General features: G+C 49.9%; 3 protein-coding genes across 3 annotated transcripts; 2 read left to right on the top strand and 1 right to left on the bottom strand.

The window, feature by feature from the left end:
• Positions 1–335: 335 nt before the first annotated feature.
• SMC2 (condensin subunit SMC2) lies at positions 336–7,537 on the top strand (the record flags this gene model as incomplete). Its single annotated transcript, XM_076629326.1, has 25 exons — positions 336–433; positions 496–565; positions 635–784; positions 856–979; positions 1,044–1,471; positions 1,536–1,691; positions 1,758–2,219; positions 2,278–2,994; positions 3,061–3,319; positions 3,401–3,758; positions 3,827–3,967; positions 4,026–4,163; positions 4,222–4,374; positions 4,433–4,480; positions 4,539–4,591; positions 4,653–4,745; positions 4,806–4,938; positions 5,520–5,721; positions 5,787–6,083; positions 6,137–6,500; positions 6,563–6,598; positions 6,670–7,098; positions 7,160–7,213; positions 7,279–7,406; positions 7,475–7,537. The coding sequence occupies 25 exons, from the start codon at positions 336–338 to the stop codon at positions 7,535–7,537; spliced, it is 5,154 nt and encodes a 1,717-aa protein (XP_076490448.1).
• A 409-nt stretch (positions 7,538–7,946) lies between these two features.
• SMC4 (condensin subunit SMC4) lies at positions 7,947–14,345 on the bottom strand (the record flags this gene model as incomplete). Its single annotated transcript, XM_076629325.1, has 19 exons — positions 7,947–8,047; positions 8,114–8,186; positions 8,250–8,375; positions 8,434–8,613; positions 8,673–8,884; positions 8,953–9,098; positions 9,158–9,270; positions 9,333–9,837; positions 9,900–10,585; positions 10,649–10,885; positions 10,951–11,156; positions 11,228–11,501; positions 11,570–11,677; positions 11,752–11,877; positions 11,958–12,069; positions 12,161–12,258; positions 12,333–12,515; positions 12,606–12,962; positions 13,065–14,345. 19 exons carry the CDS (start codon positions 14,343–14,345, stop codon positions 7,947–7,949), a joined length of 5,124 nt encoding a protein of 1,707 aa, XP_076490447.1.
• Positions 14,346–15,028: 683 nt separating this feature from the next.
• On the top strand, positions 15,029–18,951 carry JCM6883_006826 (uncharacterized protein; the record flags this gene model as incomplete). The annotated part of the gene is made up of 3 exons (XM_076629324.1): positions 15,029–18,092; positions 18,177–18,868; positions 18,931–18,951. 3 exons carry the CDS (start codon positions 15,029–15,031, stop codon positions 18,949–18,951), a joined length of 3,777 nt encoding a protein of 1,258 aa, XP_076490446.1.
• Positions 18,952–19,773: the final 822 nt, after the last annotated feature.

Here is a 19,773-nt window from a genome sequence, read left to right as displayed (position 1 = left end):
TCATCGGCAAAGGTTTCTGCGAAGAGAGAAATTGTGCTCGAGAGACGCGGGTCTGAACTTTCGTCGCGCTCTTTCTCACCTACATCCGACTTCGACGCCCTGACCGACCCCCTACGACCTTCACGACACTCAGTTAATCGATCAGAACGGCGCTTACCAGCCCAGCGTCTCTCCTCCTCGACTTTTCGACTCATTCAACCTCGATTGTTTTCTTCACCTCTAGCGGCTCCTCACCTCGTCTTGGTACGTCTTTTTGTCTATCAGAGCGGTTTTGCGAATCTGATGAACGCGTAATCAAGTCGTACAGGCTGTGGAGAGGTTTCAAGAGGGAATAAATGAGGGTAACTGAACTCATCTTGGATGGATTCAAATCCTATCCCGTCCGGACGAGTATCGCGGGATGGGACTCTTCTTTCAATGCGATCACTGGATTGTGAGTCCCTATTCTCTCTACTGTACGAGTTGGCGCTGACGGGAAGACGTTGGTTGGTTCAGGAATGGATCGGGTAAATCAAACATCTTGGACTCGATCTGTTTCGTGTTAGGGATCACAAATATGACTACCGTAAGCTATCGATGTTCTTCACATCCAGCCGCAATTCATGCTGAGATGTAAGACGTTGATGTTCTGCAGGTTCGCGCGCAAAACTTGTTGGATTTGATTTACAAACGAGGTCAAGCTGGAGTTACGAGAGCATCAGTAACGATCGTATTCGATAATTCAGACAAGTCGTCAGCTCCGGTCGGGTTTGAGAATATGGCGGAGATTTCGGTTACTCGTCAGGTTTGTTTTCCTCCTTTTCGTTCTTGCGCGACCTGGTTAACGAACTGATTTATTGAGGTCGAGTGGTTCAGATCTCGGTGAATGGTCAGAGCAAGTACCTCGTATGTGGACATCGATCGACTCAGCAGCAAGTTCAGAGCTTGTTCCAGAGCGTTCAACTCAACATCAATAATCCGAATTTCCTCATCATGCAAGGTCAGCTCGTCGTCCTACTTAGCTCCGCGATACTCTGAGCTGATAGATCAACGTGACTTGACAGGTAAAATCACGAAAGTCCTCAACATGCGACCACAAGAGATCCTCTCAATGATCGAAGAAGCTGCGGGAACAAGTATGTTTGAAGAAAAGAAAGATAAAGCGATTAAAACTATGGCGAAGAAGGAGAAGAAACTTGAAGAGATCCTCTCCCTACTCGACGAAGAGATTACGCCGAAATTAGATCGATTGAGGGAAGAGAAACGAGTGTTTCTCGAGTATCAGAAGACGTTGAGCGAGTTGGAGAAATTGAGTAAATTGGTGATTGCGTATGAATGGTTACAGGATCATGCCAAGGTTGAGAAAGCGAGGGAATTGGTACAGAAGGGGGAAGAGAAGAAGAAGGAAGCGGTCGAGGCGAGAAGTAGAATGGAAGGAGAGATTGGGAAAATGGAGAAGGAAATGACGAGGATTGAAAAACAACGTGATGCTGTGAGTCGAAAGGCCGCTCTATCATCGCTATCCCCTTGATTGATCACACTTGTCGACTGAACAGGAACTCGCGAAAGGAGGAAAAGTTCAAGCACTCGAGAAACAACTGAACGCTGTGGATATGGAGATCACGAAGCTCAAGACTCAAGCTGATGGAAAGACGAAAGAGATCAAAGAGGAGGAGGCAAAGATTAAAGAGCTCGAGCGATCTGCGAAAGAGGTCAGTCAATTCGATTCAGAATCATCGCATCTTTTGGCAAACCCTGACTCGGATTGGATTGACTAGCTCACTGAACAACGACAAGCGCGAGAAGCATCAGCAACCAAGACATCCGAAACTTTCGCCGCGAAACAAGCCGCCTTTGATTCTGCCGTCGCTTCCCTCGCCTCTTCCGAAGATCTCCTTCAAACAATCGAATACGGTAAAGGTCTCTCAAAAGATGCGAAATCATCTGGATACGAAGGACAACTCGCCGCGGCGAAAGAGCTTGCCGGAAGTTTGGCGACGGAAGGACAACTCGCGAAACACAAGATCGAGTCTTTGCAGAAGGAACTCAAGGACAAGGAACCGAAGGCGAAGAAAGCGGCTTCGGAGAGTAAAGGGTTGTTGCAGAGTTTGGAAGCGGCGAGAAAGGAGAAGGAGGAATTGGAGAAGAGGTTGAAAGCTTCGGGGTACGATGAGGCTCAGGAAGCAGAGTTGACGAATAGAAGGGAAGAAGAGATCGGTCAATTCGAACAGGTCAAGCGGGTACGTCGCCCCTACTCGTGCGTCTTTTTAATTGTACTGATCTCATCGTTGGTCGCAGAAACGAGATGCGAAACGAAACGAAGTCTCACGTACCGACTTCCGAGCCGACGATCCTTATCCGAACTTTGACCGTTCTTCCGTCTACGGTACGATCGCGAGTCTAGTCGAACTCGACGAATCGAATTCCGTCGCCGCAACAGCGCTCGAAATCGCCGCTGGAGGACGACTCTACAATGTCGCCGTCAAAGACGATACGACCGTCTCGGCGTTCATCAAAGCGAAAACGATCAAAACGAAGACGATTCTCCTTCCCGTTTCGAACCTTCAAACTACCGTCGCCGATCGAAATCGAGTTGCTGCCGCCGAGAAACACGGTGCGAAACTCGCCCTCGATTTGATTCGTTACGATAAGAAAGTCTCGAAAGCACTCGAATACGTCTTTGGGAACGTTTTAGTCGCTCCGAATAAACATATCGCGAAGAGATGTACGGATGATCCGGCCGTCAGGATGAAGTGTGTTACATACGACGGAGACGTTTACGATACTTCGGCGGGAATGAGTGGAGGATCAACTCCGAACGATAAAGTACTCGTCAAGGTTCAGGAATTGAGACGACTCGAACAGGAACTCGCGAAGAGAAGAGCGAGCTTGGAGGAAATCGATCGTCAACTCGAACGTTCGAAGGGTGCGGTCGACCTCAAGAAAGCTCTCGATACGAAAGCTCATGCTCTCTCGCTACTTGAGAAGTCTGTCGCCAACAGTAACGCTACTCGAGTGAGTTCAATCTCCCTTCTCCCTTCGTGTCCCTGCTCTGACCGCCTCTTTCTCTGTCACTCGTAGGTGATCGCCGAAGTCGAACAACTCAAGAAGACCATCAACGAACTCGAATCGAAAGGAGACGAGCTCCGAACGAAAATCTCGGACGCTCAATCCGAAGTGAAACGAATCGAACGAGAAATGACCGAATTGCAAAAGGACAAAGGGGGGAAAGTGAAACAGATCAAAGCGGATATCGTCAAGAAGAAAGCAGAGGTTGCGAAGTTGGAGGAAGCGGTGGCGAATTTGAGGAACGATGCGATGACTGATTCGATTGAACTCGGTGAGATCTTCTTCTTCTCTTATTCTTCCTGACTCTCTCGCTCGTTGAGCTGACGAGGGATGGCTCGACGTGTATGTGCAGATCAAATCAAGAAAGATATCGCTACGAGTGGAACTGAACTCGCCGAAGCTCGAACTTACCTCACTTCCCTTCGCGACGCTCTCTCGACCGCTCAAGAAAAGGTCACCTCTTCAACGAAGGAGTACCGTTCGATCGAAGCCAAGATTGCGGAAGAGACGAAAATGATCACAGCCTTCAACGATGAGCTCGATTCCTTGAAAGATGCTATCAACGGGAAGAAGAAAGATTTAGTCGATAACGATCTCAAGGTTACTCAGATCGATAAGGATGTTGAGAAAGCGAAGAAGGATGCGAAGGACGCTTCGAACAAGGTTGCGAAGAGGGAGGCTGAGTTTGAATGGATTCAAGACGAGTGTCGGTGAGTTCTCTTTTCTCTCTCGCTCGGGAGACTTCTCGTTCTGATGTCGACTCGCTTGCTGGGTGCAGCACCTTCGGTAAAGAGAACTCTCCTTATAACTTTGCGGGACTCGATATGGGCAACGCGAGAGAGAAGTGTCGACAACTCGAGGAGAATCATCGCAAGATGAAACGGAAAGTGAATCCGAAAGTCCTAACCATGATTGACAGGTGAGCATCTTTCCTTGCAGAGATTCGGAGCTCGACTAATGCGTGAGGATGCCTGCAGTGTTGAGAAGAAGGAGAAGGATCTCCTTGCGATGTATCGACAAGTCGTCAAGGACAAAACGAAGATCGAAGAGACAGTCGCGAAACTCGACGAACACAAGAAGGAGACGCTCGAGAAGACTTGGGGTATCGTCAACGCGTGGGTCTATCCTATTTCTCGGACCGACAGAGCGAGAACTAACCAGGTGAATTCGCAGCGAATTCGGCAACATCTTCGCTGAACTCTTACCGGGCAACTTCTGCAAGCTACAACCGCTGGACGGGAAAGAGATCACGTTCGGACTCGAGGTCAAGGTGAGGTTGGGACAGGTTTGGAAGGCAAGTTTGACGGAATTGTCCGGAGGTCAAAGGTGACTTGACTACTTTCGCTTTCTCCTTGAATGAGCTGACTCAGTGCTTGTTTGTCAGATCTCTGATCGCCTTGTCTCTCATCATGTCGCTACTGCGGTTCAAACCGTAAGTCTCGCTTCATCAAGGCGAGGAATTCTCGGCTGACTCGCTCTCTCCCTCGCAGAGCACCGATGTACATCCTCGACGAAATCGATGCTGCTCTCGATCTATCACATAGTGAGTCCCTCCTTTTTCTATGACCTCGTTCTGTAGCTGATCCTTCGTTTCGCTCCTTCAGCCGAAAACATTGGTCGATTATTCCGAACCCGTTTCAAGGGAAGTCAGTTCATCGTCGTTTCCCTCAAAGACGGTCTCTTCGCAAACGCGAATGGTGCGTACAACGTTGTCCTTACATCATTCCTGTGCTCACTGACTTCCTCTTGTTTCACAGTGCTATTCCGAACTCGATTCCGAGACGGAACAAGTATCGTCGAACGAACGAGTCAACGTTCAAGCTCGGCACTGTACGATAAAGAGAACGTCGGGGGTCCTAGAGCAGGAGGAGGAGCGAGGAAGAGTGTCGGGTATGCGTAGAGGAGTTTTATTGTTCTCGTTTTTCTTTCTCGAGTCTGTCTCCTATTCCCCTTTCGTGTTTCTCTCTCGGGTCGAGGTGTATTAGCCTGCCGATATCATTGTTCTTATTCATATCTTGATCCCCTTCATGCTTCGAAGTGTAGTCATTCATAGCTCACTCTCTCCCTCTTCGCGCTCTTTCAAGCCCGATCTTCAGGCCGGGACGCGTTCCGGACTTCGGAACTACCGAGACTCGACGTTCTCAAGACCGTTCAGAACTTTGTTCGAGAAGATCGGTGGTTGTATGCAGCTTCTGGGAGATCCCGACTCTCCGAGAGCTCTCGAGCGAGCTGCAGAAAAACGACTAGTTCGCTCTCTCTTCTCTTCCTCTCTCTCACTCACCTCCTCCTCTCACTAGACACTTGCAGTCAGTATGTCGTGGCTGATCTACTCTGCTCACGCCGCTCTCATCCTCGTAGCCTGGTGGCTCGTCAAGGTGATTTCAGTCCTTCATTCAACTCGGCAAGTCCTCCTTCCTCTTCTCTCTCCTTCCCTCTCTCGTTCAGCACACTGACTCCAGTCTCGTTGACAGTGGTCAACCTGGATTCGTCGCCCTCATCAAGCCCTACTCCGAATTCGGACAAGTCTTCTTCCCCTCGCATTTTCGCTTCAACCTTACGGTCAGCTGCATGTGGACCCTTAAGACTGATCTCTACCGCAAGTACAACTCGAACGTCCTCGTCGTACCTTCGCTCTTTCCTCCCGTCGTTACTTTCCTCATAGCGGACGCTCAAGTGAGTTGGTGATTCCGGAATCAGCTTCATGAAAGAAAGCTTATTGCGGTAGTCGACTCCAACAGGCGATTCAACAAATCAATCACGATCATCAACATTTCGTCAAGGATCCCGAGTCGAACGGATCTGCGGCCAATCTCTTCGGACCGAGCGTTTTAACTGTCGAAGGAAACGAGTGGAAGCGTCATCGACGAGTAGTCATGTCTGGTTTCTCTGAACGCAACAACTCGGCACTCTGGGATGCGACGATCGATTACGTCGGGAGATGGATCGAAGAAATGGGTAAACGAGCTCAAGAGGAAGGGAACGAAGGAGTTTTGATCACCAATTCCGAACGAGTTTGGGGTAGACTCGCTCTACTCGTCAGTATTCCTTCACCATCTCTCTCAATTCTGTACTGAAGCGGTCTCTGTAGGTCATGGGACGAGCTGGATTCGGTATCGAATTTGGATGGCCTGAATCTCTCACCTCAAATTCCGAAGATCCGAACTCTTCTACCTCTTCCTTCTACGCCGCCTCATCTTCGATCCTCAAGAATTGGGTTCCTCTCGCTTTCCTTCCTCAGATCTTCCCGTTCACGACTTACTTCACGGAGGCGATCTCGGGAAAAGAAATGTTCGAAAAACAATTGCGAGAAATCGTTGCGAAACGAGTTGAGGAAGTCAAGACGATCGAGAAGGAGGAGGACGATGATCACAAGAAACAAAATATCCTCTCTCTACTTTGTCGTGCGAATGCTCTCGAAGAAGCGAAAACGAGACTCTCGGATCAAGAACTTTGTGAGCACGGATCTCGATCATCTTGTTCTCTCGCTGATATTGGAAACCTCGTTCGCTCACAGTCAGTGACGCTTTCATCTTCCTCATCGCTGGTCACGGTAAGACTTCAAGAACGTCTCTCGTTCGAATCTATTGGTCAAAGCTGACTCGCAAACTCTCACTTCAACAGAGACTACTGCCGGAACTATTGCTGCCGTCTTCGCCTTCCTCGCCATCTACCCACAATGGCAAGAAGCAATCTCCAAAGAAGTTTCAACTCACCTCGAATCGAATTCTTCTACCTCGTTCCGTTCCCTCTCTTATTCTTCCTTTCGTTCTCTCCCCGTCACCCTCGCCGTCATTCAAGAGACTCTACGACTCGCAGGACCCGTTCAAGTCCTCCTCAAGAAGTCAATCGCGCCGACCATTCTTCCCTCGAAAAAAGTCGCGAAAGATGGAAGTTCAGAAGAAGGGAACCCTGTCCCCGTTCCTACCCATGCTCAACTCCGCGAACACGTTCAAGGAGTACACTACTTGAACTGGGAAGATGCGTGTGCGTTCAAACCGGAAAGGTTCCTCGAAATGGATAAGGAGAACCAAAGTGAATCGATGAAAGCTTGTGAGTTTGGCTCGTGAAGCATCTGTCTCTCCCGGACTGATGCTTGGGGGCATCCTCCTAGTCCTTCCCTTCAACTCTGGACCTCGTGGCTGTCCTGGTCGCCAATTCGCCCTCGGTAAACTTTCTTCTTCTTCTTCTTCTTTCGGTCGTGGTCCTAAGCTCATTTCGCTTTCGTCGCAGTTGAATCCGTCGCTCTCGTCGCTTCCGTTCTTCACAAGTTCAAAGTTGAACCACCTGCTTCAGAGAAAGAAGAATGGGAGTTGAAAGAAGGAGAATCGGAGAACGAAAGGCATGATAGGATTCTCAAAGTGAGTCTTGTATGCACTCTTGCTCTCCTGTCAGGGAAGCTTACTCTCTCTTGCGGGTGTTGTTGCAGCCTCTCAATATCTTCCTCCTTCGCCCCCACGATATCAACCTCGTCTTCGTCCCTCGTGATTGATTCTCTTCGCTTTCGTTTTCGAGTTTCGTTCGGTCCTTCCTTTGATGGTTTTTGCCCAGTATCCTATTACCCCCTTTATTCGTCGTTTTGTGCGTAGCACTATACTATACCGTTCCTACCGTTCCCTCAATTGAAGCTCCCTCCAGTGGTTGAGCTCATTTCTCCTCGACCGAAAAGAGCAAAGAGAGAGAGAGACCGATGATTTTATCTTGGTTGCTCTCAACTGACGTCTCGCGATCCTAGAGAGTCGTAAGTGAGTGTCATCGCAGGAGACCGAACGAATAAGACTGAGGGATCAATAAAGTGAAAGCCTAAGAAGAGGATAAGAATACGAAAGACGAAGATGGAGGAGAGAGAGAGAGAATAAGCAGTGTATACATCAATCCTAAGTAGCTAAGCTGGGGTATCATCAGTTTGTGAGTTCGCCTCGACTCCGAGGAGCTCGAACAGGTTGAGGTTCATTGTCGTCGTCGTCGTCTTCGACTTTGAGCTCTGATAGCTCTTTGTTGTCTGTGGGACCATCAACGTAGGCGAATCAGTACGACGAACAAACGGATGCGCGCAGAGATGACTCACCGATCGCAACACTTCGGGTTTGATTCGCTACTTTGTAGATTCCGATCAATCGAGCCGAAAGTTCAAACATGTTCTGCAAGGACGCTTTCACTTTAGTATCGGACCGATTCCGAGAGAACGTGAGAGGAGAACTTACGTTACGTAGCGAGATGATGATGAATTGAGCGTTCTTTGTTCGATCCTTGATGTAATTCGCGACGATTGAAACGTTTCGGAAATCGAGAGCGGCGTCGATCTCGTCCATGAAGTATAGCGGCGTAGGCTAGTGAGAGTCTCTCCGGATCAGTAGGATATCGACTGAGGAGAGAGAGCAAACTCACCTTGTAAACATGAAGAGCGAAAACGAGAGCTAGCGAAGAGAGGGTTTTCTCTCCTCCGGACAGGTTCGAGATGTTTTTCCAACTCTTCTTTGGAGGCATGACTGAGAAGAGGATACCTTCGGAGAAGGGATCAGCCGAATCGTATAATTCGAGTTCAGCGTTTCCTCCGAGCGTGATCATCTATCGAGCGAAGTCGGAATCAGTCACAAGTCGAGAACGGGGGATGATTGAGAGCTCACCTGATACATCTCCTTGAGTTTGTTCGAGATGATTCCGAATCCTTTCATGAACTGTACGAGTCGTTGATTTCGAAGTTCCGTAACTTGGTTCTTCGCGCTCTCCCATTCTTTCGAAACGGCTTCAAACTCTTCGGCTCGTTTACGGAACTCTTCGTTTCGTCGTCGGTACTCTTGCAGGACGGCGAGATCGGCAGTGTTCTTTTCGAGTCGCTCTGTTTCGCCGAGTAAGACGGAGCGTTAGAGAACGTCGAGAGAGAGAAGAAGTTTGGCGAGGACTCACCTTCGAGGAAAGCGATATCAGCTTTGAGTTTCTTGCCATCGATTGAGTCGATCTCTTCAGGTTCAAGCACTCGGAGAACGTCCTCGAATCGGACTTTGCGAACAGCGTTCTCCTCGTCTTCATCATCGTCGTCTTCGTCATCGAGTCTGCGAGAAGCAATCCGCCGTCAGCTCGTGCGAAGGTAGAGAAAGTGAGACGAGCTCACTGATCAGTTTCCGGCATTTCGAGTTCTCCGAGTTTCGAAGTCCAATGATCAAAGATTCGGTTCATCTCTTTCAGCTGCTTCTCGTGATCATTGAAAGTAGCTCGTAGCTTCGCCTGAATGAGGGAGTAACCCGTTAGCACGAGAAAGAGAGAGAGAGCAGAGTGAGTAGACTTGCCTCGAGTTTCTTGAATTCGATGATCGCACCCTCTTGCTCGTCCAACTCGGCCTTGAGCGTCTGAAGTTCCTCTCGTTTATCCGTCAACGCTTCTCTGATACTATCGACCGTCTCACGAATGGGATCCATCTCCGCCGTATTGACCTCGAGTTGCTCGACGATTTCCGCTACCTCCGCCTGACTTTCCTCGAGTTTCGCCGTGTTGCCTTCGATGTTCTTGAGTAACTTCGCGAGATCCTTCTCGGCTTTCGCTTTCCCAGTTTTAGCTTTCACGAATCGATCCTCGTTGTGTCGAATCTGTTCTTGTAGATCCGAAACTTTCGCTTTCTGAGACTTGAGTTTCAATCCTCCGACTTCTTCGATTTGAGCTTGAAGTTTGTTGATTCGTTCTTCGTAACCCGAGGCTTTCGAGCGAAGCTTGTCGAGTTCTTTCTCAAATCCTTCGATCGATTTCGAGAGTTGAGAGATGCGTTTTACATCTCCTGCGTCGGGCTTGCTATGAGATCTATAGAGAGGAGACACGAGTCAGTCAAGTAGAACGGTCTCGAGAGAGGAAAGAGTGCTTACTGTAGCTCCTCGAGTAATTCCTCCTTTTCTGCCGCATCTTTCTCATTCGCCTCGAGGTCCATCTCCCTCTTCGGGATCTCCCCCTCAATCTCTCTCAACTGTTTCTCCAATCCTTTCAACTCATCCTCAACCTTCTTGTGATCATCCAAGAACTCCCTCAGTTTCTCATTCGCCGATTCTTCCTCCTGTTCGAACCTCGCGACTTGTTCCGGAGAGAAATCGTCTTTGGCGATTTTCGAACTCATTCTCCCTCTCAACGGTCTCGAACCTCCTACTTGAGCCGCTCCGGATGCTTCAGCAATATTTCCATCGATCGTGACGACTCTCCAGCGACGACCATCGACTTTCCCCGAAGAAACCGAATGAGCTTCTTCCCAAGTTTTCGCGACTAGAGTGTTTCGTAACGTGTGGAGGAATACTGGAGCGTAGATCGGATCCTTCGGAGTAACGAGATCGAACAATCGACGAGTTTCCCCTGGGGTCGCGATGGGGGATAAATCGACTTGACCGAATCGATCCAACGCGAGACATTGTGCTCGTCCAACGTTATATCGTCGTAGGTGTTCGAAGATCGTTTCGGCCGTTTCGCGAGAATCGACAACGAGCGAATCGAGTCCCCCAGCTCCGGCGGTAGAGATCGCAACGTCGTATTTGTCGTCGATTCGTCCCAAATCTCCGAGACGACCCTGTAGATTCGATCTCACGCTCAGCTCAGAGATACTGAGAGCTAATGGAAGAGCCGAACTCACGTGGAATCCAGGTAAACGTCCTTGTTCTTTCAGTTTGAGAACCGCCGACAAGACGTCTCCGGCGGAACGACGTGCAGTTTGACTGGCTTTCGCTTCGGCGGTCTTCGATCGAGCGTCGACGACTTTGGTGCGGTACTTCGCTTCGTTGGTCTTTTCGGCTTGAAGACGCTCGCGAGTCGAGGAAACTTCGGTCGCGATCGATTTGCGTTGTTTCTGGAGGTCTTTCAATTCGGCGAGCTATTACACGACGATACGTCGGCAAGATGCAAAAGGGGACAGGGCGCGAAAGTGAGAGAACTAACCTTTGTCGTTCGACTCTCCTTCAACTCCTCCAATTCGGTCTGAGTTCGCTCGATATCCGCCTTGACGCTCTCCCCCTTCCCCCGCAAGTCGTCAAGTTGTTGTTGAGCGATCTTTACTTCGTTCTGTTTCTCCTCGATTTGTTCTTTCCAAGGAGCAAGAGCTTGTTGTTCCGTTTCGATCTGAGTCGAGAATCCTTCGATTTTATCTGTCCGCTCAAACGAAGGCACGTCGCTTCAGATTTCTTCCGTGAAGTGCAAGAGAGTTAATCGAACGAACCTCGTAAAGCGTCCATCACTTTCCCCAATTCCTCCTGTTCCCTCTCCAATTCTCCCTTCAATTTCTCCTTCTCCCCTCCAAACTTCTCTAGAGTTTCTCCATGATTCCTCATTGAATTCTCGGCTTCACTTTTCCCGTGTCGATCTTCGGAGAGAGATTTCTCGAGTTTCTTGATCTTGGTCGAGAGCGATTTACGTTGTTCGGTTAATTGAACGTCGGTCTTCTTGAGAGTCGCGAGATCTTTCTCGATTCGAGCGACTTCGTCTTCGACAGCCTGGGAACGCGAGCAAGAGTCAGTGAGAGGAGGGAGAGAGGGGGAAGGCATGGAAAGGGACGACGAACTTTGCATTCGGTTTTTTGTTGTTCGTAGTAAACTTGATCTTCGGTATATTTCTCTCGATCAGCTTTCTGTTTCTCCAGCTCTTCATCGAGTTCTTGTTTCGCAGCAGCCTGAAGAACCCCTCAATCGAACGCCGTCAGCTTGAGCAAAAGAGAAAGGGAGAGGGAGGAGGAGGCAGACGTACAGCTCGAGATTCGACTTCAATCTTGTCAGCTTGAGCTTGATGAGCGTTTCTCTGATACAATTGATTCTGTAACGAAACTAATTCGAGTTGATCTCGGAGGTACGAATCTGCGTCTTTTTTGCGAGACTACGACCACAAATTCGTTCAGTCAATCAGTAAGCAAGTCAACGAGCACGAAGAGAGAGCTTCTCCGCGAAGGGACGTACTTCAAGGGCACCTTTTTCTTTCTCGACTAGTTTTACTCGATTCATTTGAGATTGTCGAGATTCTCCCAATTTTTCAACTTCGAGCAAAGCTTCTTCGATTTGCGGTTTGTATCTACCCGCAACACCAACACATCGACGATGAGCTCCATCTCGTTTGCGTTTGGAGGATGACGAGAAAGAAGAGAGCGAGGGAGGTTGCTTACTGAGCGGTTCCGATGATATCTTCGAGGTATTCCAATAATCCTTCATCCGAATCGTTCACTCCTTTCGGTTTCATCTGAGCGATACTCTCTACCTCACCCTGTACACACACATACGTACATGTCAGTCAGTCGTTCCACCCGCTTTATACGAAAGAGGGGGAAAGAAACTGACTTGGAGAATCAAGAATCGATTATGAGTTAAATCGATCCCTCTTCCCAATAACAAACTCTTGACTTCCCCCGCCGTGACAGTCTTCCCATTGACGGTATATTTCGTCGTATTGTCTCGTTTGACGGTACGGGCTACGATCAGTTGAGAGTTTGGAACGACTTTGAAATCGTCTTTACTTCCAGGCTATAACACTCGTTCGGTTCGGCAAGGGTCAGTCGGGCGATTGCGATTCGAGGGAGATGGGAGAGGGAGAGAAGGGGAAGGGAGACGTACGAGATCAATCACTTCACGAAACCAAACTTCTACTGTAGCGAAATCGCATCCTCCTCCTCGACTATAATTTTCCGTTTCTTTTTTCTTTCCCTTCCCTTTCTTGCCTCCTTTTCCTTTCCCCTTCCTCCCAACTTCTTCTTCCGAGCCACTGTCGTCTGCTTCTTGATCCCATTCCATCCCTTCTCCATCATTCTCCTCACCGTTCTCGTTCTCACCAGCAACGGGTCCAGAGTTGTGGATAAGCTCGGAGAATTTCCCTTGACGCATTTTGGAGGCTCGGAACCCAAAGACGAATAGTAATGCGTCGATAGTGTTTGATTTACCAGATCCGTTCGGTCCGACAATCGAAGAGAAAGACTAACTCCATCCCGAAAACACAGTCTAATCAGCGCTCTGTCCCTCAAACTTTTCTTCTCGAGAGGAGGTAAGCTAGGAGAGAGAGAGAGAGAGAGCACTGACCTTGTGGAATGGACCGATCACTCCTCTCCCCTTGTACGATTTGAAGTTCTCTAATACTAGTTGATGAATCACCAACCTAGGTTTCCCAATCAATTCTTTCTCTCTCGTGGCTGAAATCGAAGCATGATCAATTGCGGCTTGACGGGCGATCGAGGCGAGCGCGGAGGCCGTCAGTGCCGTAGGAGGAGGAGGGGGAGGGGGAGGTTTAACGATTTCGGGTTTGGGAGGTGAAGGAGGAGTTTGAGCGGGAACGGGGACGGGTTGAGCTACTGGAGGTTGTTGATCGAGCTTTTGTTCTTCGACTTGGACTTGGGGATCTTCAGCTTGAGGTTCAGCGACTTGGTCAGCTTCAGAGTCGGATTCAGGGTCAGAGGAATCGACGATTCTTCGTTTCTTTTGTGGTGTTTGTTTCTTTTTCGTCGTCGTCGAACGTTTACGAGGGGTCGTTTGAACGGGTTCTTCTTCTTCCTCTTCCTCCTCTTGAGCGTCGACGAAGATCTCCTCCGCCTCGTCCTGCTCGTCGTCGGATTGATCAGGTTCAGGAGTTGGGAGAGCGATTGAAACTCGAACGTTTTTTCCTTTCCCTTTCCCTTTACTGACGACGGGTTTAACTTCCTCGTCCTCCTCTGGAACGTCTTCCTCCTCGCTATCACCTTCTTCCTCGCCATCATCCTCCTCTTCCTCGGCATCAGAGTCTTGAGGTGCCGGAGTGATTTCCGGTGAAGGAGGTAATTCAACTTCTGCTTTTCCCTTTCCTTTCGACGATCGCGGGTTCGGAGTCGGTTTCACCTCCTCTTCTTCCTCCTCTTCTTCTTCTGAGGCCTCGTCATTGACTTGTTCTGACTCTGATTCCGATTCTTCTTGAACGACCGGAGTTTTCGATTTCCCACGCGTCCCTCCTCTTGCGCTAGCTCGACTAAAAGGTACTGAAGTGGGTTTGTTGACTACTTTCCTCCCTCCCGTAGCGGTCGATCTCCTAGCAGGGCGAGGTTGTTCCTCCTCCTCCTCCTCCTCCGAACTCTCACTCTCCTCCTCTGCCTCTGATAACTCGCTCCCACTATCGCTATCCTCTGTCACATTCGAAGGTGCAGCCGAGACACTCCTCGTAGAACGTCGCGTAGAAGTAGTTGAAGTAGAGACGGTGGAAGAGGGTTTGTTTGTTGTTGAACGACGAACCGACTTCTTCCCTTTTCCGACGAGGGAATTGGGAGAGGGTGGTTCGAGGGCTGGTTGAGGTTGTGGCTGGGTAGTCGAGGCTCGCGTGGAGCGGCGGGGCGGCATGAGAGTGAATGAAGACAGAGAAAGGAAGAGACGCGTTTTGAGAGAGGAAAATATTGGAAATTTAGATTCTTGCTAGGAGGGGTAAAGAGAGGTAGAAGGGCGTGTAGCAGAGCTTCTTATACAGTCCTATGGCGTCAGAACAGCTCAGTAGGAGAAGAGAGGAATGAGAAAATAATTTCTCCCCACCTGGCGATTTCGCTCTCTCTCTCTCACCACTCAGCCCTCACTCGCTGAACGCCAACACACGACCACAGAACATCGTCCATGTATTAGTCAAGCGACGACCGCCAACCAAGGGAGGAACGCACGAACCCTTTCCTTTCGATTCCCCGTTCTTCTCGACTTCTCTTTGTCCATCTCTGTCGACTTCGCCAACGATTCCAGTCACTCAAGGTCAATCAGCTACTGAGCCGGTCTCATCAGCACACAGAGTCAGAGTTGGAAAACGTGAGTTCTCTCTCTCGCATGAATCGTTTCCGACTCCCCCGTCCCCTTGTTCCCTATCCTCCGTCCTCTCCAGACAGTTCACTGACCACTTGCCCGTACGCAGACAGCTTCCGTTCAGCCCGACGCACCGCACCTATCCTCCGCAACTCTCGAAGAATACTCGCACCGCCCTCTCTTTCCCACTTCCCCTCCCCCTTCTCTCCCTCTCTCTAATTCTAACTCGACGTCAGGCAGCGATGAACGAAGAGGGCTTTGAATCATGGGATTCCGACCCTGATTTCCAGTTCCCTCCTTCAGGTCTCCTTCTACCAGCTTCAAATTCTTCTTCCTCCGGTCTCGCTCTAGATTCCTCACGCCCTCCTGCGTCTGAGGACGACCATAAAGAAGGACAAGAAAGGGAGGGGGAGAATTTCTTCTCGTTATTGGATTCGAAACTGAACGAAAAAGGGAAACGGAAAGAGAGGGAGAGGGAGAAGGGGGATAGTTTGAACTCTTTAAGGAGCGTAGGGACTGATTCGACCGTCTCTTCCTCTGGGACTCTCAGGGGGGTCAACCTGGCCGACCTTAGTCTCGACGACGAAATCACTACGACGACATCAGAGGAGAAGAGTGGAGGGAATGGGAAAATGCAGACGATCCGATTAGGATCAGAGTTATCAAAATTATTGAGCTCGAAACCAGGAGTTACGGGGACAGGAACAGGAACAGAGGGCTCGAGAGGGAGAGGGAAAGTTACTCATTTGGGGAGTACGCCGAGGGGACAGGTGGAGGAGGTTGGAGAAGGGGATTGGGATCAGGATTTAGAGTTCCCTTCTTCTCAGGCTCAAGGTGCTCAAGGTGCACCACGCGTAGAGATGGAGAAGAACGATCCGTTGGGAATAATGGGAGGAGCTACGGGGAGGATTGTGGGAAAGAAAACTAGTTGGATGAGCCATTCATCGATCGAAGACGACAACAACGATCAGCCTTCAACAACCGCCACGAATCCCTTGACGACGACGACGACACGTCCTCTGAGGGAGAAGATTTCGATCGATTCGTTCAAAGAAGATCCGGAGGATGAATCGGATCAAGTATCGGAAATCGATTTCGAATTACCTTCGACTCAATCCCATTTCTCCATAACTCCCGCTCTCTCCCTCGCAACGCGAACCAGTCTCACCTCGTTGCGCTCGGAGGAACCGACTCATCCCGAGAGGGTTTCTTCAATCGATTCGATTTCGACTCAAATCCCTTCCCTCCCGTCGCAACTCTCTCCCGCTCCACCCTCTTCCCGACTGTCAATCATCTCGACTCAATCGTCTCTCTCAGCTCCAACAGCGACCTCGACAACAACGACAGATGAAGAAGATTCAGATGCGGAATTCTTTCAGGACCTTGAATTACCTTCCTACTTCCTTGGAGGCAACACGACTAGCGTCTCAAGATCTCGTAAGGAAAGAGGAGGAGGAGGAGGAACGACCACGCCTCCAACGAGTGATGGTGAATTCTCGTTTTCGGAAAAATCACCTTCTCCGAATAAATTCGACCCCGCAACCTTCGATCAACAACAGAAAGTCGATCTCCAAGGACTCTTGAGGGAGAAACTTGAATTACGAGGCGGGAGAGGACTCTTGTTTCGCACGTCTAGCAGCGGTGCTGAATCGACGAAAGAACAATTGGAAGGATTGGAACGACATCGAGAAACGGAGGAAGAGGAACATGAGACGGGGAAAGAGTTGTCGTTATCCCAATCGAGTGAGAAGGGGACGACGAAGGAGGAGGGAGAGGGAAAGAGACAGGAAGCGGAGGAAGAGGAGAAATGGAATGTCGAGAAAATGAGAATGAGGATGAGAACGATTTCGGGGGTGAGAGCGAGGGAGGCGGCGATGGCGAAGAATGCGAGGACGCAAGGAGGGAGGAGGACCGTTAGCTTGAGCGCGGGAAAGTTACCGCCTCCTCTTCCTTCGAATTCGACTTCGAATTCGCCAACGACGATGGGAAGAAGATCAATCGCGACTTCAAGGAGGAGCGATACGAGTCCCGCTGATTTCTCGAACGTCCCTCGGAGAACTCCACTCAGTCGAAGCGGTTCAACCGCGAGTACGAATTCTCTCCCTTCTTTTCCTCGTCCGTCTTTCTCTCGACCTTCTTCGGCTCAAGCTACTCATCCCTCCTCGACGACGACGAGAAGAGGTCCGCCCCCACCAGCACCGAGTACAGCAAGTCGAGATCGAATTCGAATGAGAACGATCTCACTCCGAACTGTCGGGTCTCAATCAGACCTCCATCACCAAACTCGAATTACCGCTTCTTCGACGACGACTCGAGCGAGAGCCGGTAGTGGAGGAACCTCGATCGATAGACCGACACCGTCGACGTCGACATCGAATCATCCTCCGAGAACAGCTTCTTCCCCCGGTCCGAGCTCTACTCCCTCGCTTCGCCCTAAACGATCTCAACAACATCTCCGACCTTCAACTGCACCTTCTCCCGGTGCTCGATCGATCGAAAGGAAAAGATCCCTCGGAAATCTCAACGAAACCGCTTTTTCTTCTTCTTCTCGACGAAACTCTCTCCTTCGATCCCCTTCCCCAGCAGCCTCGACGAATACGACAATCTCGACGACGACTACGAGACCTTCCTTCGCAGCCCCAACCGCGGCCTCGAGTTCCCGCGTGAGGAAAAGAGTTCATTCGAACCCTCCTCTTCCTCCTTCTCCTGCTCCTCCGCTAAGCGTAGTTCCTGCTTCCCCTGTTCCCCTCGCTGCATCTCGTACAACACCCGCTACCGCTAGACTCCTTCAACCTACTCTATCGTCCGCTTCGAAATCCCGTCCCTCCCTCGGCACTCCGTCTCGCCCTTCGAGTTCGAATCATCCGAGTTCGACGTTGAGAATTCCTTCACAACCTCCCCTGTATCTCTCCCGACCTTTGACCCTCAGGAATCAGCAGCAGAATCAGAGAGGAGATAGGGAAGAGGAGGAAGAGGAGAAGTATGGCGATGGAACTGAATTGGATGGGTTTGATGATTTACCCGTTTCGAAGGAACGAGAGAAATCCGTCTTGGCCAAACCGAGGGTCACGAGTAGTGGGTCTAGAGCGTCTCTGGGGAGAGTTGGTCAGGAGCAGGAGAAGAGAGGAATTGGTGCTGCGGTGAAGGGAAGAGAGGAGAGGGGAATAATGATGGGGAAGAAAGAAGGAGAAAAGGAAAGGGACGTGAAGGGAGGGAAGAAAAGAAAGAGGGAACCTCATTTGATTCGACACCTAGGAGCTGGAGGGGCAGGATCAGGAGCAGGGAAGAATCAATTTACTCCGAAAAGTCAGTTTTCTTCTTTCTCTCCTCTCTCGCTCTTTCTCAGCACTTTTTAGCTTGTACTGATACGGGAAGGTTGATTGGATCTAGTTCAAGGAGAAATGAAGTATAACCCAGTCTTGCAGAGATGGGAAGGAAACGAATCGATCTTGAAAGAATTCGATAAAGTACTTTCGACTTCTACTCGACCTGCTTTGATCTCCCCTTTCTCCTCGACTATTGGTTCTCCTTCGAGATCTGGATTCTCTTCCCCTACTTTGATCGCGGCGGATCTTTCTTCGATCGATTCGAAACTCGACTCTTCGACTCCCGCTCATCAACCTCCTTCGAAACTCCCGACCGGTGGATCAGGTTCCTCAAGAGGAGGCGTCAAAGTCGTAGGAGAAATGATCTTTGACCCTTCTACCTGTTCATGGTATTCCCTTTCCGGACCCTCTGGAGAAGACGAGCTCGAGCTTGATTGGGGCGACGTAGCGGACGATGAACAAGGTGCGGCGACTGGAGGGGAAGGGGACGAAGGGGAGGTCGAGGTCGAGGATGGATGGGCTCAGGGGGAGAGGGAGAGAATGTTGAAGAATCGGGCGAGTTTCGTACTCTCTGAGGGGGGGAGCAGTCAGGATGAAAACGAGGAAGATGGAGGGGAGAGAAGGAAGATGACGAAGAGGGGGATTTGGAGAGAAAGTAAGCGGGCTGAGGAGAGATGTAGGGAGGAAATGAGGGCGTGGATGACGCCTGACGACGGGAAGGAGGAGGATAGAGAGTGGTTGTTCGAGTTGAGAAAGGTGAGGATTCTCCTCGATTTATCAGCTAACGATAGAGAGCTGAATCGCGAATTTCCTTGTAGTTGATCATGGACTCTAGATGAGCTCGTATGAAAGATGGACGCTCTGTTTTCGCTCATTTCGTTGTTTTCATTTTTCGCAAGTTCACTTCGTTACCCTTTTCTTCGTTATTTTACCCTTCCTCGCTACGGTTCCCTTTGCAATCTATTTCTCTAGCTAAGAGACCTTCGTCGAGATTGTTTCTATCTCTCTAGCCACACGACCTTTGTCGAGATGGTTTCAAGTCGACAGAGTCTGGCGAGAGACGCTCTCTCTGAAATTTCGCGCTCTCTCTTCGCCAATTTACATCGCACACTCGACGACCTCCGAACGCATCAATTACAAGGCCCAGCGATCATTCTCGACTCGCAAATTCGCCGCCGATCTCGCTCCTCTCTGTCCACTCTGCTGTTGAAACTCTAGATCTAACACGTTTCTCCCCCTATCTCGATCGATATGGTCAGGCTAAGCCATTTGGTGACCTTCCGCGGTGTAAATGCACCGGAAACTTTTTGAAGCCGAGACCTGGAGTGTATAGAGGTCACTTATCAGCCACGAGTCGTATAGCCCAAGGAGAGCGAGTGGAGAGGAAGAGGAAAGTGAGCTTACTTGGATGTGAAAGGCTGACGGGCTTCCTTGGTGAAACCACGGTGCCCAGAGCAGCGAACACACTGCACAAGACAAAGCTCGTCGGTCTATCAGTAACGAGCTACCAAGGCAGTCGAAGAGAAAGTGAAACCAACTCACAACCGAAGTCGAATCTCTTTTTAGCAACGTCCGACCTTGAGAAAGAAGAAGAAGAAGAACTTGAAGTGAAAGGTTGACGTGAATTTGAACTACTGCAGCTCAACACCTTGATCAGCTTC

The sequence above is a fragment of the Sporobolomyces salmoneus genome, assembly GCF_050403485.1.
Source record: "Sporobolomyces salmoneus JCM6883 DNA, S_salmoneus_JCM6883_v1_ctg5, whole genome shotgun sequence".
Taxonomy (NCBI): Eukaryota; Fungi; Basidiomycota; class Microbotryomycetes; order Sporidiobolales; family Sporidiobolaceae; genus Sporobolomyces; species Sporobolomyces salmoneus.
This window is presented reverse-complemented; position numbering and strand designations above follow the sequence as displayed.